Raw genomic sequence first — 24,188 nt, forward strand, 5'->3', positions numbered from 1 at the left:
TCTTAATGTTTACAAAGCTTTGAACACATGATAAATAACATTTTAAAAATGCTTTACAATTTTTTTTTTAAAGGTTACCACAATCATTCAATGGGGTCTAAGATCTGAAGACCTTACATGATTGGAAAAGTTAGACACAATGTTACCTCAACAACACATAGATGTTTCAACAAGCATTTTAATGCCAAATACAGTTCACATCTAAATGAAGTATTACTGCCAATAAAAGTTTTTTTTGTCTAGAAGACATTTGATTTCCCTCAATCTTTGCCTAATTACAGAAATCATGCTCACAACAAATGATTTCACTAAAGCACTGTGTGTCAGCAGCCGCATTTTTCGAACACCAGTTTGGATGCTGGTAATTTATACAATCAGAGTCTTTAAAGCATCCTTTCATGTATATTTTTTGAACTGATGAGCCCAATGAAAGTAATCCGCAACGATTTTGTCCATTCTGGCATCTTTGTTCACCCTCTCTTGAACCGCATTCCTCCCATGAGTTGCCACTACGGCAATCAAAACACGACAGACGATCTTGGTTTTCTCCTGGACAAGCAGATAAGCCAACAAATGATAGATAGATGAGAAATTAAAATAAGATATGGAAATGATAGTTTGAGTGAATGAATAAAGAATTGGGAACAAAGAAATAATGAGCAAAAATGGATTTAGATAAAGGTGTTTTACGTATTGTCACGAGCTTGGCACAAGAAGAAAAACACCTTTCTCTATTTCTTTACCGAGCTCAAAACTTACCATCTTTCTTGTTCTATTTACAAAAATTGATTTGAATTTTGCTTTTAGAGATCTCATGAAAATATCACATGGCGGATATCCAACAAACTCATCAAATCAGATCATTGTAAAATGACTGGTTCACTGAAAACACCCAGCTTTGAAAGTTTTTTAATTTATTTCGTTTCCCTTCCAATTTGTTTTCAGGTATTAACCGCCCTCTAAAATCGAGACGAGACTTACAAGACTAAGTGTTTTGAATTTAAATTCTCAGCCCGATCATCGTTTTGGATGGGAAGATCAATAGATTTTGCTGAACTACATGCAATACATGCACATTAGAACTACTTTTGTTTCCATCGCAGTTGAACTGTTGGCTTATTTCAAACCCAAAAATTAATTTAACGGTCAATGATCGGCTTCCCAAAGTCCTCACGTACCCTAATAACGTAATCATTTATACAAAAAACTTACCAGCATCTGTAAGCAAAATACTTGCTAAGAGAAGCGTTACCATAAATTTCTTCATTATCGCACGTTCAACAGCCTTGCTCAGCAACCTTTTCGTTCTCTGGCTTTATTAAGTCACTTTGCTTTGCTTTGCTGACTGTTTAGGATGATTAGAAAAAAATGCAAATAGACTTTTTATTGTTCCCACTTGTGTTTGTGAATTTTGATTAACAAACTCATATCAATAATCACTTGTTAGAGATACGGAGTAAAATAATACTTGTTCGTGGCTTATTGCCTCTGTAATATCATTTTAATGGTCTTTCATGGCTTTTGTTTACCTCCCTACGTGCCAACTGAGAGAGGTGTTTTGAGAACATCGAGAACCGACGACTACAATTGACATTAAAGGTATGAGTGCGCTTGTCGAGGAAAAATTTTGACAAAGAAGTTGACTTTTCGACAAAACGATCTTTTCAAGGAAGGCTTATCAACTTGCGTAAATACAATCTACCTTTACTCCTCTACGCTGATCTTTCCGAGTTAACCTGGACATGTTACGCTGAATAACGCTGAATACATTAAAAAGGTAAAGAATTATGGACCTGTAGCGTCTTTTTATTTCCCGGAAGATTTTCCCAAAGGGAATTTTTTAGTCTCTTCATGTAAACACCCTCTTTTCTCTCCGTAATAAACAGATCCAATATGTAAATCGTTCCTCCAGTTCGGAACTCGTAAACGATATCGACTTTCATGATTCTTTATTCCCTGCACTGTAAAAACCTCCCGGTTTTCTCTTGAAGTTTTAAATCAAATATTTTACTTTTTGTCATGAGTGAATTATCAAGAGGAAACAAAACTCAAAGCAAACCTTTTAGGGCCGAAAACATTCTCCTATGTTGCCATCGGTTGCCTGCCACGTCAATTTACACTGCTTTTCATTTGTTAATTTTATTTACATCTGAAATTCTAATCAGTCAAATAGGTTGATAATCATAACAACGAATCTCATTGTTTCATTCAATCAAAAGCGCTCATGAAGTAAGGTTTCACATTTTCCCGTTGTTTTTTAAGGTCTTAGCCGAACGGTAATTGAATGTAAGCTACATTACTAAACAAAAATCGAACTTTAAAGTGACTTATTGTCGATGTAAGGGCTATGAAGTTTTTTAAATATGATTTAAACTTTTGGAAATGGCGTTTGACTTCTTCGCCTTCTTAATCAAGAGATCATTTGGATATCATCTTAAAGAGAGTTGGGAAATTTCTATCTTCCTTGCCCAGATGTCTTCTACACAATAATTTAGTTATCTTTATTTCTAACTAAGACTGACAAATTTTAAAATTTCACAATAAACCTTCACGTGCAAACCTATTGGGTCAGTGAAATTTAAATCAATTCATCATAGAGATACAAATGAAATACCCTCGTTTCGCATGTTCCCAAAAAATAATTTATTTTGAACGTACCGTTTATATCTTTCACGTCTGAATATATAACGATATGGTCAAGGTAAATTGGTTTATAAACAGGGCCGTTTTTTATTACTTTCTCTGAGTCTGAATTAACCTTACCTTTCTTTTTTTTTAAACGAAAAAATAATTTCGTTTGTAACAAAGAAATCTTGTTTTATTCTTTTTTTTTACGTTTGAAATAATTTCTTCAGGTCTACGTATAGGTGATTACTAAGTGAGGTAATTACTCAGATGAGTCTAAAATCTTTTTCATTGTCAGTAGCATTATTTTGTCTAAATTTTTCGTTGATATCGCTTTTGAAATAGACTTTGAACTGGAGGATGCGACTCATCGTTCTGATAAATGTCTTTTACTTTTTCAAGTCACTCACTCGTAAGAACTTCGTCAACAACAATCAAGGATCATACAGGGTTTGTACGAGAAAACGTGAAATGACAACTGACATAACTTTTTGGTGATTAATCTTGTTCCATTTGCTCCCCAATACAACCGTACCAAAGTATTCGTTGCGTTGCACCTTTCTCTAATGATATCGTCTTTGTCATTTCCTAAAGATTTGTCAACTCTATAAGAACTTTTTTACTATCGTACCACTAAATCATGTTAATCATACCAAGCGACACGAACGTAAATCTTTTTTATTAAAGCTTTAGAATATCCACGGATTTTAGCACTTTTAACGTTTTTATTTCCCATGTCGTGAAAATTTCCCTTTTTTTGAAGTACTATACGTCTTAATGTAAACACCTTATGTTTTTTTTGTAAAATACAATATGCAAATTACTCATTACATGTGGTCAGGCAAATAAGTACTTTCTCTTATTTACTCTTTTACGAAGCTTGTCGATTTTCTTTTGTTATTTTTCCCAGATGAGTTAATTTGCTGTCGTTGCGGGAGATAAATGTAGTGAGTATTAAAGTAAACTACGCCTCAAACGTGAGGACGGCGAGACCTTTCATGTTATCTCTAGTTACATTTACATGCCGCATCAATTTACATGTCAGTTTTCTATCAGTGATATCATTCAAATCCAAAATTGTAATTGAAAAAGTGGAAATCATTTTTGTCCAACCTTGTTATACGAGCGAGAAACAACAAATCTTGTGTCATTCATTTGTGATCTAAGGTAAGAGATATTATTTTTGTACAATTTGCTTGAAACAGCCGGCAATTGATAAAGATGAGAATAATTTCGCCGTGAGACCTGAAATGGTAAACCAAAAAATTTCAGAGGTGAACAATGAATATAGTGATTGGGAACTGAAGTTCAAAATCACGTCTTGTATCGTTGTGGGGAACACAGTGTGTTTTAAGAAAGGTAAATGTTAGAGTCAAGGTCTTATGATATACGTGATATGTAGGATAGCTTTGGCAAGACACCAATAACCAACTGCAGCCAGCCCTGTAAGTTCCAGAATGGAGTTTCCCGTGGAAAAGAAATATAAGTTACATTATACCATTAAATTCATAGAGTACGATTTTAAAAATGTAATTTTCTCGGTGTAATTTCGAGTTTATTTAAAACCGACAGCCTGCTTATAGATGTCTAACTTTTCACCAGAGTAACAAGAATTGTAAAGAATTTGCAATGTAAATTACGAGAATTTGAGCTTCATTATGCTCAAAGTGGTAAGATAGCCTTTAATGTACATGGTTATCTAAACCAGAACAGTATGCATATGCGTTCAAAACGATTTTTTTAAAGTATTTCTTGACGCGAAAGAATACGTCATTCGTGGGACAAAAATTAATCAGTAACCAATTTCAAAGTAAATATTTAAAAGAAGAAGATGAAGAGGCCACAAAAAGCAAACATGCCACCAACGAAACAACATTGCAGAGGGGAAATAAACAACGAAAAAACAAAAATACCTTATTGTTTTATGTTAAGTAGACCCTAAGTCCTAACCTCGCGTGTGAAACGGTGATGGTATCAAGAAACAGTAAGTAAATTTCTGACACGCTGGCATATCTTTTATTGCTTATCAGTAGATTTTACCTGCTTGCGATCGTCACTTTTTATCATCATTTTAAAGGGTCCTAGACGGCTTAAAAGAGATCTTATGATGAGTTGTATTTCACGTAATGATCCATTGAAGATCTCTGTTTCGGTTGAATTTGCTAAAGTGTCTAGTTTTCCTTGTGCATGTTCGAACAAAACGACACGAAAAATTCGATGTAAATAAAAAAATGGCCTATCTTTAAGAAATTTTTAAGCCGCTCATCGCTTTAACGCTTTCTTCTTGCCACAATTTCTCGACCCATCGAAATATAATAGAAGACGTGATAGTTGAAAACCTACTATGTCAAAGAACCAGATGATTCGATTTTGAGAGCTTTACAGTGGAGTAATTTTAAGGGAATATTCTGTTCGGTGATAATTGAACACTTTTAATGGATTTCGGTAAAGGGAAATGTTTTATGTGTGCGTATCATTATCCAAAAGAGAGTAGAAAAAACCTACTAAGAACACTCAGGCTTAATAAATCATTCTTTATTTGTTTTATGTGGCCACGTGGAAATCATGCGCGACTTTTTCTCAGTGTCCACGGTAACGAATCCTGCAATCTGGTTGGCTCTTAGTGCGATCCGGATTTTCCTATCTCTGCCCACGGGCACGGTAAAGCTTTCGTAGTTCACCGAGAACATCCCTAGCTTCGTTTCCATTTCAAGCAAATTATTTTTACGCAAATCAAGCCGATTAATGACTTATTAATCGTCTCTTTTCTCACTCTCGAATCACTTTGGTTGACAGCAGAAAATTGTTTTCGAGATGAGTTTGTGGTAGTAAAGGTGTCATTATTAAATTGGTTAACGCGCGGCCTAAAAACGGAAAGTTAAATCTGTGAGATATTTGTTTACAGTTGAATTAACCGATGGAACTTTCATTCGTGTAATATCTAAATTCTCTCAAACAATTTTTTCGTTGTAGCAAAGTTTTCAGTCCTACGACAAATACGTTTTCGGTAAGTCTTTGCAAGTCTGTCCAGTTTGGCCATTTGTACCGTTAATTGCACAACAAAAACCAAATGAATTCAACGAGAAAAAGCCGCTTTAAATTCCCCTTGGGTCTAGTTAAGGTGTCTCAAAACATACATTTGAATTTGCAAACAATTACTTCCTTGCAATTTACAGAAGTACTCTTCGTACACTAATCATCGATGGAACTGAATATTACTTTCCGTAAGATCGTTAAAAAGGTTTTGAAGAAAAAATTGTCGTGACAGTCATTGAACTTGAGTTTGTTTTTTTCTTTTTTTTCAAAAGTACACATGCGCTTTTTTTTTCTTAAGCCCTCTTTAATTGACAGTTGTTGTCAGATTGTGACAGATGCTTGTAAAAAATGTTTCAAAATTTGTTTGGAAGTATTTTAAATCACCTTTATCGCTACACAAACAAAATTATTTTGGTGAAGTCTCTCTCTTCAATTTGAATTACCTCTGTTATAACTGCCATTTACTAGCTCAAAAATTGTACAGTTCAAGGAGGATCGTACTGTAATTACAATCCTAAATTATTCGGGTTCTTTTGACAGGAATTCGTGAAGCTTTGGAAAAAAATAAAAACGTTATTCATCAGCCTAGGTAGGTTCGCATTGGGAAAAAATGTTTCCTCTGTCTTGAGTACTCAAGACCTCGGCCACAGGTTTTCCCAACACGGACCATGACATATTACTAGTGCAATTTGGTGTAAATAAGCTTGAGCAAATTTTTCGACGAAGACAAAATTTGCAGAGCCCGTAGGGCAAGTGTATTTTGCAGTAATACACAGAATCATACAAAATCGCAGAAAGTCAAGACAGACGAAATTTTGAAAGCGTGCGCGGTACTTAAAATTTGCACTCGGGTTCCATGAGAATGTACTCGTTTTCAACCAATCAGAAGCGCGTCATTTTTTCAGGTACATTACGAAAAGTGAATACATAAGGCCGTGGAATAGCTGTAAACAAAGGAACAAAGTTCCCACAGTATTTAAGCTCCTCGTTTTATCTTTCCTTATTCATTTTTCTGTCATTATTGTCCTGAATAATTTAATCGCAAGAAGAAATCAACAAATACGCGTGCGTAACTTGTTTGTATCTTTGCTGATATAATTTTACCATGTCCAAGCAGGAATTGATAAATAAATTAAATTTATCTTAAAGTTTTGATCCAGAAAATACGTTAAACTCCATAAAGCTAAGGCATTACATCAATAAGGGCAATAGGCCACTTCAGAACATCTTTCGTACTCGTTTTTGTTTTACAATCTTAACAGGGAGAATTTACTAATGTAATTTTAACTCTTAGTCATGAGAGGACAAAGCACCAAACTAATTAACCTAGACGTATTACGTTTCTTATCAAATTCCTTTTTTTCTTAGAGTGCCATTAAAATGGTGTTTGCGTGGTTCAAGACCATGATTTCGCTCTCGCCCGACCATAAGCTCACGAAGACAGCTTTATTCACCCAATGGGCATCTTTAGTAGCATACGGAGGCGGAGGACTATCTCTATTGTGTTTTCCTAAAGTTTGGAGCGCGATTCTTGCTTTTGAAATTAGCCAGACAGATGAAGGATTTATGAGGATGTCTGGTATTTATCTACTCGCTGTCGGCTTCTGTTATATCATAGTCGCTAGAAATGGTTCTTGCGTTGGGAAGCAGGGGCCTATGTTGAGCAGTATTTTCGAAAGACTTTTCCTGGTCAATGCAGCCTTGTTGATGTCATTTCTTCGAGGTATGGTACCTCTGTATTTCGCAACACTCTTCATGACACTGGACACAACTCTGTCAGTGCTTACACTTTGCATTTGGTTCAAAGAAACTTCTCATGCATCGGCTAGGACCTTGGTCAAAGAGGTATTTGGCTCATTGAAAAATTCTTGGTCACTTAACCAACGTGCGTTATCATCTCTGGTAGTTCAAATAATCGGGTTTTTACAGTTCAGTGGTGGTGCAGTATTGATGATATTCCCTACGCTCATCGCCAAACCACTCAAGCTTCAACTAAACGAAGACCAGAACTATTCATTCCAATCATGTTGGTTTTTATTAATCTCAATTCTCGGATGGTTTCATATCTTTTCTGGTGGCGCAGATCTTACATCCTTTGCAATAGCTGCCGTTTTCTACCGCGCGAGTTTTGCTGTTCCATTACAATGCATTATGTATTTTTGCGATCAACTGGAGCTAAATTTTCTTTTATTCGTTGGATCATTCGAGTGTACATTCACCGCGGTTATCATTTTATTTATTCTTCTCGACAAAACAAAACAAGCGACAAGAATACAAGTTTTACGACTGACGCCGGAGCCACTTGAAAATGGAAGGGCAATAGACATCGTCACTCAGAGCACCACTGCTCAGGACTCAGTGAAAGATCAAGGCGCGCTGTGAAAAACTTAAGTAATTTCTGTTAAAAAAACCAGTTCCATCCGCTAATTTGTGTGATTTCGAATGAGGACACTAAGGAATCGAATCTAAATTGGTGGCACTATTCCTCAGTATGGGGGAGAAGGGAAGCGTATTATATATATCGGCATTCACTTCTACATTACTCTTTTTCATTTTGCAACTGATGTTTTTGATCTCGTCTATACAGCAATAAAATTGTTACCGACCCTTAGTGAGATTTAAAGTCAGAATCATATATGAGGAGTATCTTGTGAATAAACTCCTTTCGGGTGGCTGGATTGTCGGCTGCAAGAGCTTATAATACTCTCTTGCGGCTGATAAAGTCTACGACTGAGAGATCGTGTTGGTCAAAATATATACCTGGCCGGCATCTGCAGACCATTTTGAAGCTCCTTGACACGTTTTTGATGCTGCATTCTCAGTAAGGGTGAGTTTTATGTTTTTGTCACACCTTTCCTGTATCAGTTGATATTGGATTTCCCACAGTCTGAATTCCAAACGTCCTGCGTCGAAGTTAGGAATGGATGAAAAGATTCCCGGCCCTTCGGGTGGCCTTTAAAATGAGCACAAGTATGGAAAGGCCCCGTTCCCGCACAGAAATCATAAAGAAAAATTCAGCAAAAGCCGAAAGTGTAGTTTTCGCCGAAAAAATAGCTCAATTTGGACGAGGATCGCGCCCACTTTAAGGTTAGAGTATTAGTTTGCGCGGCGATAGAATAGCTGTATTCTAGCTGGCGTATTTGGTAAGTTACGCATATTCAATTCGTGTTCTTTTTTTCCACTTTGTATGATTATTTGCTTATTCGAAAAGAAATCCCTGATTTTCTGCACCTCTGACGGTTGAAGACCTGCGAAATTGTGAGCCAAGCCATGTAAGGGAGTTAAACCACTATTGAGCTATTTTGCCTGCAATTCGATAATTTCCTTGTCCTAAAAGCTGTTTTTATCTGCTTAATTATAATTTATCGATGTGCACATAGCAATAACACGCCTGTCTTCTCGCTTTTTGGCGCCAAGCGCAGTTCTTAAATGTTAAAAATAATCATTCTTTACACCGTTATCATCCACAGAATATGGATGCGAAGGATTCCAGGGCAAGTGACTACGGCCAATTAAAAAGTTGAGATCAAAGCCAAAAAGAATTTCCAGAAGATGCTCCTCATAGCTGATCTCATATTCGCTTTATTATGGCTTCCAGTTAAAATTAATGTTATGCTTGGACCTTACAACCGTTCTCCCTCTACTTTAACTCCTACTCGCGATCGTCAATTCCTGGCACTCTTCTAGACCTGTGGTAATTGTGTGAAAAATCTAATTATCTAAATTGTATTTGGCCGGGATTTTAAGGGGAAGTTTCAAGGCGATCTGCCCCTTCCTACCCTGCTTCGATGCTGAACTGTGAACAGCCAAACCAGGAATATTATCGAGATCATTTTCGCTGTAAAACACAATGGTCACAGCAGTCTTAGCCTGACGAAATTGATAAAGGCTGACAACCAGAAGAACTTCACGTTTCAGCTCTTCGAAAACTACCAATAAATGAATCACATGCACTCATTTGGATTGCTCTTCGTGAATATAACAACATTTTGGGAAGCATGAGATGGAAGTCAACTTGCAAATGGTGCGAAACGTTTCAGTTCCTGGAAATAAGTGGACTTCACACATGGAAGAATATGAAAACGCCCAATGTCTGGAGTGTATGTAACTGGGAAAATGTCGGAAACCCATGCAATCCCTCTTGGTGTACTTCAAGAGTACTAAATAGACTAAATACTTTTGATTAGACTTATTCTTACTAGTTATCTACAGGTCTTCACTTTGTAGGCTGGCATCTACATACATAGCAAACGTTTCCCACTACTCCAAGTGAAAATAATGCATGGAAAGGTAATCACGTGCCCTAATTTGTCATAAACATTTATCCCCCTGGCGGAACTCTAGTGCGTTAGCAGAGCGTTCATATTTCAGAAAATAAGGCGGTTGTTTCACTTAACGAGCGCTTTCCTCGGCACGGAATAGATAGCACAACCAGATAGCGCTTCATAATCATATTTCAGGTTTTTTGTAAAATGTTTTGCATATGTTCAGTTAGTTGATGTAATATTGGCCAGCAATTTATTTCATTCATTTCCAAGCAACTTAAATAAGGTAAAGCCCATTTCATTGGAAAACAAGCCAAGGTTGAATATTTGTGATCTCCTGGATGACTAAACATGAAATCTGCGATAGAATGATTAGAAGTGACTGATTGGCTTCGAAATTCTACTTTGTCAAGAAAAAGTGATTATTGCTGTGGACCTTTAACAAGAGAGACTAGAGTGACTAGCATGTAAGATTGATTAGCATCTGATTTCTCCTTACAATATCGCCCCAAATTCACACATAAGGGTCACAAGGAAGAAGGACATAATCACAAATGATAGAAGCTCTGACTGTTAAACAAATTTTCCTTGTCAGCATCCTGGGAAATGTATTGAGAACAGTAAGGAGAATATGTCTACTGATGTTAGGGTGTAAAGGGTTAAAAGGCTGGTGAAGGACCAACGGTCAAGGTTTAAGACAAACCTCGGTTCTTAGATGTGACGGCGGTGAGGAAGTGAAATTATCCAATTATAGTTTATTTTGATATTTCAATGCAATCGAACTTAATGAATTAAAAAACTTAAAAGTTGCTTTTAAAGGAAACAGATTTAGCGTTTGCAACGACTGCCAAGTTCCAAAACGAAGCAAAACGAAACGAGTCCTAGGCGTTTCGCAACTAATGAGTGACTCTACAGGTTGTTCCCAAAGACAAATAACCCACGGAAAACCAAAGCTGACGGTTATCGGCGATTTATTGCATCAGAATAAAAGATCGTAAACTGAAGCAACATATTTTTATCAATTTAGCGGAAAAAAGTTGCGTACTAAAAGCCAAAACTTACAGGAGACAAATGAACGATTTTGAGTATATAGCGTACTGAAATTGAAAAAAACTACATAAATAATGTACCAGCATAAAAACTATGTAAAACACCATACGATATCCAATCAAAGAATTATACATTAAAAAAGGAACTAATTAACAGCCTTAGGCTCTCGAACTTAAGACGGTCGGCGTTCTCTCTGGTAGCGTCAAGAGCGTTTTCTAATTTACACTGTTATAAATTAGTTCACGTTGCTCAATAACGTTCATTTGTATTCTTTCGCCTAGAACCATTCAACGTGACCTAAACAAAATGACAAAGGTACTCACGTATCGATCCCGCTTGAGTCAATGGTTAAGAATTAAGAAACGTCGAGAGTGTGAGGTTGACAAGGCCACGCAAAATTTAACGAAAAACTACCCTATGAGAACGCGGACTCAGCTTATATATGTACGTGTTGACGCTAAAAAGTCCGATTAGAAAGTCAATTAAATCAGAAATAATTATTGCCACTACGTGCGTAACTACGATATAGTGATAGAGAGACAATTATTAACTAATCAAAATGGGTCTTTGTCTAGCGTCCTTAACACCAACTTTAGTTGAATGTCAGATAAATTTGGTCTAAAATTGCAAGACTGAGATTTAATCAGATGGGCTGTTTTGTCTACACCTGCCTTTGCTGTAAACGTTAGCCATGCTAAATCACGACATCGTCGAATAATTTTCCCTGGAAAAATGTATAATTAATGAGTAAAGTCCTTGGCGCGTTCAGTCTCTAACTACATAGTCAATTATATTGGCGTTTCCTTTCAATCTTAAAGAAAAAGGGCGAAAGAGGAACACAGAAGTCCAAAAAGCAAAAGTAGGAAAGTACGAGGCATGCACTTTAAATATAATAAAAACCTTCTAAGACAATTGGGGAGTGGCAATCAAGGATGAGACGTCATTGGCCAAATGATAAACACTATGAGACACTTTTAGCAGGGCTAGTGGCGAGACAGGTGCATGACAATAAAGCTATCTAATGAATGGTCATTTTGATAGTTTAATGGAAATGTTTAATTCAGTAAATTTTTAAAGTGTTTGTCCATGAAAATATACAGTTGATACAAAAAGCCTTTAACTCTATCTAAACTGCATATGACGAGTTAAAATTAAATTTGTAATTTAATAAGAACTGTTATATTGTCTACAACTGCTGCTGTAGACAATGCGAGCATTTACAAAGTTGCTACATCTTATCGTTTTCATTTTCAAAGAAAAAATTGCTCGAACTAAAAAGGGGCAATAATAAGGAGAGCCTCCTCTTATGAATGATTTTTTTTATCTTTGCGAATCTTTCGGTATTTATTTTGTTCAATGTAAAGAGATGAAATTATTTGATATGTGTCATTTGATCTGTTATACACCTCGCTTAAAACAGAAAAGAAGTGCTTTGTTAAGTTTTAGTGAATATAAATACTTGATTCGATTAGCTCCAATCCACCGAGTCTCTTTTCTCACTGTTAACTTATCATCCCTTCTCATGGAATGTTAAATTCTCAAATTTATCCAAGAGCGTCGAAAATATTCAGAAGTTCACTTTATATATAAGACAACCCATCAGCTTGCCATACTATTGTAATCGCTATTTTTCTCCACTTTTAGCGTTGAAATGATATGCGTTTAATAGTTTAGCAACAAAACACTCGGGCTGCTAATAATTTTGAAATGCACTTAAAGAAGCCAGCTGGTTAAACAACTGAAAAAATAAAATACTTCCTGGATGACACTGTTTTCAAATTGACTTTGGTCTGATGACTATCATCAACATGAAGTTCACGGTGATTACCTTACTTACGCTGCTTCTAGGAGCTTTGGAAGGTAGTATGTCAAAGTAGAACGTGCATGCTTCTAAAACCATTGTGAAGATCCTCAGGCTCGAAAAAGCAACATCTATAGAGCACTCTTTGAAATTTTTCTTCATGTTGCTCTCTCATACAATATAGCTTGACTCTTCAATCATCATGCAAAAATAACTTTTGCCTGTTATCGAATCACTCCCGATTGCTATCTTACGTTTTCAATTAATTAATCGTTTTTTTCGAAATTTTGCGGGCACCTATATCCTAAAAAATTATAAATTTCATCATCTCATTATCATCTTCACCATCTTCGGGAGTGATTTCCCAATGTCTTAACCGATGTATCTCTTATTTATCCATTTCTTTATAACCATTTCTTTCTTAGTCTTTCTTTCTTATTTTACCTCTTCTCTATTTCTTCTTCTTTACCAAGTGAACAGTTTGATGTGCTATCAGTGCGAAAGCTATTCATCTCCAGCTGATTGCGCATCAAAGGAGATTCAGACCACGTGTGTAGGTGGGTCAGTCAGATGTGCCACAGTGGAAGCAAAGTATGAAAGCGACAGCATATCCTCGCTAGTTATTGTGAAAGGTTTGTTTTAGTTTAGAATGTTTAAATGGTCTATTTGGCTTGTTTTTTTGGGAAAATTTTATTCTGAGAGCCGTTTGAAAACAGATCTCTCTATAAATTTTCCCACTCTCATTGATTTATGATACATAAAGATGAGAAATGATCGAACGAACGACTTATGAAACCCAAAGTTGACGTTCTCAACTCACAAGTGTTGTCTATCTGTATTCAAGAATTGATATGTTCCTGGCCTCTTCCCACCCATCCTCCATTCGCTTTTCAGTTTTACTTGTTCTTTATTTGCTTGACTTTTTGTTTGTTTTATGTATCAAGGTTGCGCACCTACTGCTGCTTGCGATGGGGAAATCGATATCTGTGGCCAAGGAGAGGGAATGGAATGCGACATACAGTGCTGTTCAGGAGACTTGTGCAACGGTGATTACGTTGAAGGTTAGTAACTGTGTTAAATAAATCACCTTAAACATTTGGAGGCGATGTAACTTCTACAATTTGCAGCGGGCTTTAAATCAAACGTTCAGCGCTGTTGGCTTCGAAAAGCAACAGGTTTGCAATTGTGTAGACTGCACACGAGTAACGCTTAATATTTTTGTTTTCATGTCTGTGTCTTAACGTCGAATCTTTATTTACTTCTTGACATCTTAGGAAGTGTTGTGAAGGATTCCTTCTGCCATACATGTGTCAGCAACTCCTCAATGGCCGACTGCATTGAGAGTCAAACACAAGAACAATGCTCTCTCAAGGAAAACCGTTGTGGGGTCATGTTTGCCCATCAGGGAGAAATATCGTTGTTTCGCAAAGGGTGCATCCCGGATGATTTTTGCTCTTCTCTATGTCAAAATGGACACATTGAAGGCGATCCAAGTATCGAGTGCGAATTATACTGCTGTGAAGGAAGCCTTTGCAACGATGAAAATATGGGAGCTAAATGAATGTCTTGAGAAAGGCAAGCTTTGAACAAGTTTCGTGGTTGTTAAGTGATTGTGAGAACTTATTCCCAAGTTTGAATTAAAGTGTTGCAATGGTTGATTTTGACTTTTGTTTGATGACGATGAAATGTGAAAAAAGTGAGTCAAAATGATTCAGACCTTATCTGGCTCATATCCGACTAAACATCCCTTATTTTTATTTTTTCATTCGTAATGAAAAAAATGTTCAATAATAAATAAACCAGTGCCTTTTACTTACAGCTTTACACTGAGGTATCACATTACGCAGGCTGACATACGTTTATGGCAACAAAACGCCGACAAAATTATTTCCAATAAAGGAAACAATAAACTTAAATAGAATTTTAATTTAATGGCATTGAATTTCTATGTAGACAGCTTAGAATTGTAGTTTATTTGGTTGAAAAAAGTATATACAATTAGAACCTTTTTTGACCGTGTTTTTGGTAACTCTCCCTCACAAATCACCTTAATCTGGGAAGCTGAATAAATAAAAGGAGGTACATATAGTCTGTCTCCGTTTCTTGAGGCCATTTTCGTTTTCATCTAAATAACGAAGCTTTAGATTGTGTTCATCATGAAGTTTGTTGTACTTCTTCTGGTCACTTTTCTTTTTCATGATGGTAAGCTCTAATGTATCATAGAATTTAAGCCTTTATAACCTTGTTTGCAAAGAGCGTCACGAATTTGTGACTGGCTTTTAATGAATTACAAAGAAACTTCAGTTAGTCGGTCGAAGAGTTAAGAGGAAGCGAGAGCGCACACACACGGCTTTAACTGTAGCCAATTGGTGTTCTTAGGTTGCTTTGGGAAGGTTTATTGCGTTAGGCGCCTAGCTAGATTTGCAATGAAATGCTAGTCTACAGCAAAGCGCCGTCTCTTTTTAATTGAAATGGGATAGTTTTTCAATGATAACGTAGCAGTAAGAAACATCAAGAGTATCTCTTTTTCGTTTACTACTTTTTATGAAGCAAAAGGAAACGAAGTGTTGTCCTGTTTGCATTGCTCGAGTTTCCTGTCAATGGATGACTGCACTGAAAACCAACGAGAGCAAATCTGTTTTGGAGAAGAAAACCGCTGTGGAACGTTCATCTCCCACTCCCCTGGACTGCAAGGCTACGCAAAAGGATGCTTAACTGACTTTCTCTGCCAGGAATACCAAGCCCAGGGTTACTGTGAGCAGAACCTTGGAGTTGAATGTGAAGTAAAATGCTGCCAGAGTAACCTGTGTAACTACTAAACTCCCAGTTTCCACTGGCAGCTTCATATTCTTGTTGCCATAACACCAGAAATAAACATTCAATCGCTGAATATGCTTTCTCAAACATCTTAATCTTAAACCTTTAGTTTAGAAAAAAACATACATATATATCAGAAGAACGACCAATTTAACAGAACAATTTCGTTCCTTCGCAGTTCGGTGAAGTGTAATTAGCAAAGTGCCTATAGTCCCTAGCCATCTTCTACATAAAAGGCTACAAGGATACATTTTCTTCCGTTCAATATTAAAGCTGATAACCATGAATTAAATCGCGTAGTCTGATCGTCCTGGTGAGGGTGTTCCTGAGAAGGACTAATTTCATTAGGGGTGACTGACTTTTCGAAAATCTAACTGAGTTGATGTGACTCTGATGACGTCTTCCGTTCAGGTTGTTGAAACATAGGCATCACTACCTGCAACAGTCTTACTAAGGACTATCCACCATCACCCAGACGATAAGAACACATGATGAAATCTTAACCCCGGGCTGAAGCCATTCACTGAACTATGAATTAAGTTGTTCGTTATTCTTTATTAAAGCAGAATCCTACTTCGTTTGGCTGAAACAAATAAACCTAAGGGAACAAAGGAAAATTTGAAATACATAACATTCTTGAAAACAATGGCGGGACATTTTGTTTTCATTCAAATCCGAAACCCAAAGTATTTTAAAAAGGGATAATCTTCCTTTCGTTTTTCATTTTATCCTTGCGATAGAATGCCGCAAAATGCATATAAGGAAAGATTATCATCAGTTAGCAATTGGTTCATACGTTGCGTGCGTTCATCGAGATATGAAGCACGCGGGAAGTTTGGAGAGCACGAAAGATGCGTAAGAGTTGCTCGAGGCGTAGCCGAGAGCAACTCTAGCTTCTTGAGTGCTCTCCAAACTTCCCAAGTGCTTCATATCTCGATGAACGCACATCTGATGTATGAACCAATTGTTTTACAACATTTTCAAACCGATGGAAAATTTTTTTTCGCGAGGGATTTGTTTGCTGACGTCATGAGCGTGCAAAATAGGAAAATGAAGCACGCTCGCGCAATTGAATTTGATTAGACAAATTTACTAGCTATGTTATAAAGAAACTTGATAATGTCGACTTTACATTTTATTCTTAATGATTTCCTTATTAGCGATTTTTCACAGCCGATACAATCTGACCTCTACTTTGAGTGAAGGATTTAATTAAGGCAATACAAACGCAACAATGAAAAGGTGGCATACATCACGAACTCAAAAACAATGTGTTATATTTGGTTCCGGTACCAGAATTCCGGAAGCGTAACGTTGCCCTTAAACTTCTTGAGGTAGAAATTTGCGAAAGTAGACGAAAAATAATTTTCCAAGATTACATATGATCAAAATGAGTTTTTAATGTAGATTATCATTTGCATGAATAGCCAGAAAACAATTTGAAATAAAAAGCGGTCAACCAAACGTACAGCTAACCATGCAAATCGAGCGTACGTGATAAACAGAATGTCGATAAAGGCACGAAATAGTTATGAGCAGTACTGAAAAAAAAGGCTCAGAAGCTGACATTTTTACCGAAAGCTCTAAGTCAGGCGAATCTCTACAGAAGTAGCTTTAGTATTATTTCCTTACTCAAGGTCTTCGTCATGACCCAAGTTGTACGTGATGTCCTCCCTTGGGGTAATATTCTCCTCGGGCTATTTGTGATAGAATGTCTTATTAAGGCACGCAACATTGACAAATACTGTAAGGAATCAAGTTCCACTATTTTTACAAATTCTGTTCACAGAGTCTCTTTGAGTTCATCATCTGCTTGTCTTTTAATCTTACATCTCTTTATTTGACCGACGAGGATTTAAATTTTTTACCAACACCTATCACGTAGTACCCATACGACGTTGCTCCATAAAAACGCCCTGATTGGCTGCAAATTTAGTTAAAAGCTTCGAGTAGTTAACCCACAATTAGATAATTACTATAAGTTGGAACTGAAACTCAATTCCTGGGTGTCAACTTGTTCGTGTGACGCTACACGTTCACAAAGTGATACTGCCATGATGACTTTTCTGTGTGTTCTATGGTTCGCAATCTTCACCCTTATAGATGCTGGTGGGTAAATCGTCATAAGGTTGTAGTCGGATTTTAGTGGAATCTCTTTTGCGGCAACTTCTTTGGTGTAGTTTTAAGTGTACTCCTAATACCCCGAAACTATGGTGGCAACCGGAAAAAAAAGTTCTAGTTATTTGTCGTAATTCTAGTTATTCGCTAAGGATGTAGTCTGAACCTAAAAACGGCGCTTAGCTGAGATACTCCGTTGAGTAAATGTGTTTGTTAATGAATTAACAACGGTAATCTCAGTATCTGTGTATATTTTATTGTATCTGTGTATAATCCATCTGTTGATTAATTTAGTTGTTATTACCGACCAGCCGCATTCCCTGGCTTAATTCTTCTCATTTTTCGCAGGTTCAAGTCATCAGTGTTACAGCTGTGAAGGCACCGAAAGCCAGCTCTACACACCCGCCCAGTGCATTCAGAATCAAGTTATTACCACTTGCCTTGGTCAAGACGATATTTGTATGCATGTTAAGGCCACTTACCGAAAGTACAACGAAACCACGGAGGTGGAATTTAAAGGTTGCGTACCCGTGGACAGCCTTACATCGAAATACAACGAGATCTGTAATCAATCTAAAGGGGCCATAGAGTGCAGCCACGTTTGCTGCCGAGAGAACTTATGTAATGAGAATATCAATCAGGGTGAAGGCTGTCTTAAATGTGACTACTGCCCTGGGCCCGAGGAAAGTCTCGTTTTTAACCATTCTACTCCTTTAAATACGTCTTACACGAGTCATCAGTGTAACAATGAGTCAGAAACAATGATTTGCCCACCTTGGAATTTCTGCGCCAGATTGTACAGAAAATTCCAAAACTTTGAAGTGGAGCGGCGTTTTTGCACCTCTGAGGAGCACTGCGACGATCTCAATGAACTTTGTCGGGGACCCAATACCAGGAATGATACATATTGCCATGTTCAATGTCGTCAGTGCGACATGTGCAATTCGACTTCGTGTGTTCACCTAGCACTACTTTCCATTTTTGCTGCAGTATTATTTGGTATGTTCAGCGGGTAGGAAAATATCATTTGGTATGAAACAAGCTTTTTTGAACATTTATTTACTTCACTGCATATCTACTCTAACCCAGAATAACAAAATATACATCTTATCTTTGGTGGGAGTTTTCCCTTTGTCCTCGCTTTACTTTCTTTCCGAATTTTTTCCTTCATTATCAAAAAATGGAATTGATTGATTGTTAAAAAGTAATTTTCAACAGCCCAGCTAAAACACTCGATCATGTTCTAGACTCGCTTCGCAAGCACTCCTTAGGCTACCTGAACCACAAGCAAAAGTCGATTTTCTCTCTCTACCGAGGGTGGAACGGTCAATTTTGCTTGAGTGTATCACTATGGAGTAAGAGGTTTTTCACTATAGGGCTGCATTGGGTAAGTAAATCGTATGTAAATTAATTGACTATATCACTCAAAGTGCAGAGAAAATTGACCTTGTACCCAAGCCTCTTCCGTGACCGTGAACAGTCTTTGCATCCAAACATAGGCAGAAAGAAACGAAATTGGAAAGGCAGGTGGAAAACGCTCGTTTTACCCTGAACCTATTCCTAGCGTAATGCGCGGGGACTTTGGAATTGAGACATTCCTAGCGAGCAATGATCTTAGATTGTAAACTGAGGGTTAAAAATAGTCAATCAGATGGATTTTTTGGGCGCAAACCGCCTCCGCGTGGACAACAGTTGAAATCCTAGAGTGTAGCATGACAGCACGGGGGCCCAAGCTCTTTGTGAGAGGATAATATGTAAAGCTCCGCTCTGTAACCCCGTAAGTAATACAGCAAATAAATTCTAACCTTCAGATAGCGTTACTTGTGTTATTTTTGTTCTCTGGTGGCGGCTCCAGGTTATTTCCTCGAGATTCATCCCTCTACTGCCAGAAGAAATAAAGGGAGGAAGGCTTTGTAAAAGCAACGGACTGATCCACTCTCCGCGAAAATCGCTCGATTATCCGACGAAACCATGTCTCCTTGCTTCGAGACTTTGCCTCATTAAAACCAGATAGTTGTACTATAAGTTTATCTAAATCAAATTCCATAAAAGTTCTGACGTGGGGGAATCAATCCAGCGAGAATTCCACATGACCGGCCATTCAAATCCACGGTAAGAGTTCGAAGACCGATATTACACAGTTGGCCTGGGTACAATCGACGTTTGAAACTTCTCACTCGAAGAACTTGATTCTGCACACTGAAAGAGAGAGAGCAAAAAATTCAGCTTCATTAGATACAAACCAAGACATAGAGAGCAAAAGATCAGGAATTCAGAGTGAGAGATCCTAAAATCAGAGAATCTTGAAATAAGTTAGGTCCACCTTGTGCAAATGCAGTATCCTAGCTTTTCGAACTGCAACCGTCTCTATCTCTCGGCGCCAAAATGAAAACACACGACCTTAGTTGTGAAACTACTGAGACTCAAGAAGGTTCAAAAGAAAAGGCGAACCACGCATGCATCAAATTCCATCAAATTCTCTGGCGGGAAAATTAATTATCGTACCGAATAAGAACTCTAGGTTCGACTGATGTGATACGCAGAGGGGGCTGCTAGGACGCACTAGCAAAAGAAGGACGAATTTTGGAGAGAAATTGCTTTTAAAACAAAATTGAATCATTAAAAAATTCACTACATAAAGTTGAGTAAGCCAATCGATAGTTTACTATGGTTTCGTCCGAGTTAAAGATCTACTTTTACCAGTATACACTTTAACATTCCCGAATCCCTACGTCCGTGTGTCTTTCAAGTCGTGGTGGGACTTCCACGTAACATGTCTAATGCTGTCCTTGACAATTTTGGGAAAATTATCAGTCATTTCAAGCATTGCACTTTGTTGGGGTCAAATTGGTAAATCCTACTTGGCTCGTGGAAGGGCCAAATCGAGAAAAAGTTCCAAAGTGGAATTCATTTGGACCAATTCAGAGTTTGGAGGGGTCTAACTGGTACCTTTCTGACCCGTTTTGGCTTAAATAGTTTGAAACGACCCTCGACGGGCCAAATTGGCCCTCAAAACATTAGCGCCGATTTGGCTTATGGGGTCAATTTGGCTCTCTTCATTTTACAGTACAGCTACAACTGCATGGGATGTTGGAGGACCATTTGAAAGAAAGACACATGTACTTGTAACATAACAATTTTATTAAACCTGAATTTTAATTCTTACCAAAACAAACAAGGAATGCGATGACTTCAATTCAGGAACATTACCAAACAGGACATTGAAAATATACACTGTGTTAAATTCGCTCCTTCTGTCATGACGGGATCGGATGGGATGGAATAAAAACGGATTGCACGGAGAACACACGAGTCAGTTAGGTTCATCCCGAAAGAAGAAGATGATCCGGGAACGTTTATCACAACTTAATTAATTCAACAGTCTACTGTTGAATACATGCATGAGGTCACATTCTGTAACACAACAAACAACTCTCAGTGCGACTATGGAATAAGTTAAAGCATTTTATATAATCTTCACTGCTTTATGTATGCTACGAAGAGGTAAATAGACTAAACTTCTTTGCGTTACATATTTCTAAATAAGATAAAGAGGAAAACTTCCTCTCCCTTTATGATTTTCATAGTTTCGGAAAGCAGTCAACTGAGCATCAACCACAATAAGTAATGCTCCTCTGAGGCTACGAAGATGTCTCGAAACCTGGAACAATACAAATCAAATGAAATAAAATTTAAGGGAATTTTAAAGGACCTCATATACAAGAGAGCAGTAAACAAATCACTAAGGTTTATTTTCACTGATCTTTCAACACGAATCATAGCTTCAATGATAGAGAAAATTGGAAAACCAATGCACTCCTAATGAGAAATCATTAGTGTGTAACGTAGTGAACTGTCTTTGAACTACATCAGAAACGGTTTCTAAAGGATTGAACACCATAAAAGTATCGTATCATCATACGATTACTGCTACTGCGTAGGTGATAAATCTTAGTGTAATGTTTTTGGAATTACATCGTTTAGTTTCATGTTACGTTCCTGTGAAATAAAAGGGAGTTCTACCTACCAAGTCACTTTATATCATAACCGTTCTGAACAGCACTCTATGTTGCATTCCATTCCCTCTTCTTGATCACAGATATCAACAGCATTATCACAAGCAGATTTTTCCGTGCAAACATTATTCATGGTACAAACAAACAAAGAGACAAATTAGGGAAAGGAATAAAGTTAGTGGAGGATGGATGGGGGGAGAAGGATAAAAATGTAACAACTCTTGAGTATAAATATACAACGTCATTTAGCTGAGAATTTCAAAGGTGAATAAGTATTCGTAGCCAACAAATCCATTGAGAGATTCTTGTTAGATCATTTCTCATTGCTATGTATCATAGACCAAAGGCAGGGTGTTTTATTAGTAAAATGTTAATCACATTTGTTTTTAGAGCCTACCAGTAAAGTAAAAATAAAAATATTCAAAAGAAAAGCAAGCTGATGGTCTTACTTATCAAATCGGCGAAGATTAAAGGAAATTTCATGAGATAGGATAATAAAATTAATAAATTAAATCAAGGTAGCAGAAAGTAGTTGGATAAAATTTGATTGGATTTAGAATTTTTATTTTGTAAAAGTACCGAAAGATTCGCTTGAAAATAAACAAACAAACGCATAAATTGTAAGTAGCACTAAATTTGATGAAAATTCTAAAAATTGTACGATTTCAAATTATTGAACAACACTAACAACACTTTTAAGACATATCAACACTTAAAAATATCGTTTAATGAAGATTACCCAACATCGCAGAGCCTCAGTTAAAGTCAGAAAGCTTAGTTTTGTTTTTTTCAGCCATGATTCGCATCGCGTTTGAGACTAATTTCGTCGCTTGAAAGTACTAGATGTTCATTATTTTTCGAAATGAGTATTACTTACATGTCTATTTTCATTTTGAGCTCCAAAAGGTCTGCTCTGGGCCCCTCTGGATACCAGCCTAACGGCTGATTGGCCCACTCTGGTAAAATAAAGTTTATACCTTACCTTACCCTACCATATCTATCTCAATCGGAAAAAATCTCGAAAGTTTTGAAACCTCGCGGCTATACTTGTCATGTGATGGATGCACGGTCGTACTGTACATAAGGATTTTTTTATCGCGGTAGGTCCTTGGGAAATAGGTAGACCTTGCGTGCACGCTATGATGTAATTTAAATTGTCGAGGGAGTTTAGAATCTTTGTTAAATCGCTTGGATCTAATGTGTCCAAGGGTACGTGATTAGATGCTCGATTGTTCTAGATACTCTTCGCAAGCATTCCCAAGAATATCTGAAACATGAATGTACAACAATAGCTTCCATTTTTGCAAAATATGCTCAGAGGTTGTATAAGTAGTTCGAGTGAAGCTTGAGAAAAATTGTGAGCTTTGAGGAACAGATAATTTCAAGTTTCCCGAATGAAAACAACTTACGTGTACGGGCTCAGTGTTGCATGTTTTCTTTGTTGACAAGCAAACTGGAGTTGTCTTGACACTTGTTACGCTCTAGCCGGCCTGTCTCCGTTTTCACGGTTAGTCAGTTTCAAATAACGAGGTTTTCTGCCTCCAAAACAATGTTTGACGTCATGTCACGAAATAAACCTCTCTTACATCCTGATTTGCATAAAACGGTTACAACTTCATGGATTGTCATAACATAACAACTCGAGCATACTTGAACAAGAGACACAGGTTCTGGAACGTGGACTTTGATTCTGAACGCTGAAGACCGAAACTAATTAACTCGGAAGGAGCGATGACATGGAACATTGCCACACAGAACATCGGAAATATACCCTAAACAACCCATGAATCCGACGGTGGCATTGATGAATGTATTTCTTATCATCTTCATTGCTTCATGTATGTTACGAAGGGGTAAGTAGAGGGATCAAACTCCGTTGTGTTACGTAGTTCTAAATATTTGTAAGCAGGAAAAATTTGTCTGTATTTATGTTTTGCATATATTCTGTTGTAGTCAACTTGCATTAATTCCAATGAAAATGCGCCTGTTGGGCTGCGTGATAGATGTCGTTCAAACCTTTAAATAAATAACATAAATAACATAAGATGACATTTAAGGGAATTGAGGTATGACCTCAAGTACAAGAGAGCTGTAAACAACAATCTATCGTTATTATAACTCATTTCTTAGCGTTTTCATTACGAGAAATCAGTAATATGAAACGAACACGACGCCGGTTGTTAGATCTACATGTAAACAGTTTCTGATATGATGGAATTTTCTAGTAAGAACTGCATAAAATTATGACATGGTTGCCATGTGAACTTTAATATATTGCATAAAAATATGTTATCGTCATACAATTTTTCATACTTCTTGATAAATTTTAGTGCAACATCATTGATATGAGATCGTTTAGTTTAAAGGGCTACTTCGCAATTGCAACGGAATGAATTTTAATATTTTGTCACGTTCGCTCTCCGTGGATATACAACATCAACCATTTTTCCTTACATGAAA

At 37.1% G+C, this 24,188-nt stretch overlaps 2 protein-coding genes and 2 long non-coding RNA genes across 5 annotated transcripts; 3 read left to right on the forward strand and 1 right to left on the reverse strand.

The window, feature by feature from the left end:
* Positions 1 to 166: 166 nt before the first annotated feature.
* LOC136281208 (uncharacterized) lies at positions 167 to 11,450 on the reverse strand. Of its 2 annotated transcripts, none has more exons than XR_010717598.1 (3): positions 11,300 to 11,450; positions 1,213 to 1,345; positions 167 to 549 (listed from the first exon to the last, which is right to left on the reverse strand). It is a non-coding gene; the product is annotated as an uncharacterized lncRNA (long non-coding RNA). The 2 variants fall into 2 exon arrangements; XR_010717601.1 differs by lacking the exon at positions 11,300 to 11,450 and adding an exon at positions 2,060 to 2,133.
* LOC131784230 (uncharacterized) lies at positions 3,656 to 8,283 on the forward strand. Its single transcript, XM_059101028.2, has 2 exons — positions 3,656 to 3,792; positions 7,030 to 8,283. Exon 2 carries the CDS (start codon positions 7,042 to 7,044, stop codon positions 8,041 to 8,043), a length of 1,002 nt encoding a protein of 333 aa, XP_058957011.1. The 5' UTR covers positions 3,656 to 3,792; positions 7,030 to 7,041; the 3' UTR covers positions 8,044 to 8,283.
* A 1,319-nt stretch (positions 11,451 to 12,769) lies between the features above and the next one.
* Positions 12,770 to 15,667, forward strand: LOC131784233 (uncharacterized skeletal organic matrix protein 2). The gene is made up of 5 exons (XM_059101030.2): positions 12,770 to 12,836; positions 13,251 to 13,409; positions 13,722 to 13,838; positions 14,052 to 14,979; positions 15,328 to 15,667. Exons 1-4 carry the CDS (start codon positions 12,770 to 12,772, stop codon positions 14,336 to 14,338), a joined length of 630 nt encoding a protein of 209 aa, XP_058957013.1. The 3' UTR covers positions 14,339 to 14,979; positions 15,328 to 15,667.
* Positions 15,668 to 17,564: 1,897 nt separating this feature from the next.
* Positions 17,565 to 19,527, forward strand: LOC131784232 (uncharacterized). The gene is made up of 2 exons (XR_010717604.1): positions 17,565 to 17,703; positions 18,061 to 19,527. It is a non-coding gene; the product is annotated as an uncharacterized lncRNA (long non-coding RNA).
* The last annotated feature ends 4,661 nt before the right edge of the window (positions 19,528 to 24,188 follow it).

This window comes from Pocillopora verrucosa, chromosome 1 (genome assembly GCF_036669915.1).
Source record: "Pocillopora verrucosa isolate sample1 chromosome 1, ASM3666991v2, whole genome shotgun sequence".
In the NCBI taxonomy this organism is placed as follows: Eukaryota; Metazoa; Cnidaria; class Anthozoa; order Scleractinia; family Pocilloporidae; genus Pocillopora; species Pocillopora verrucosa.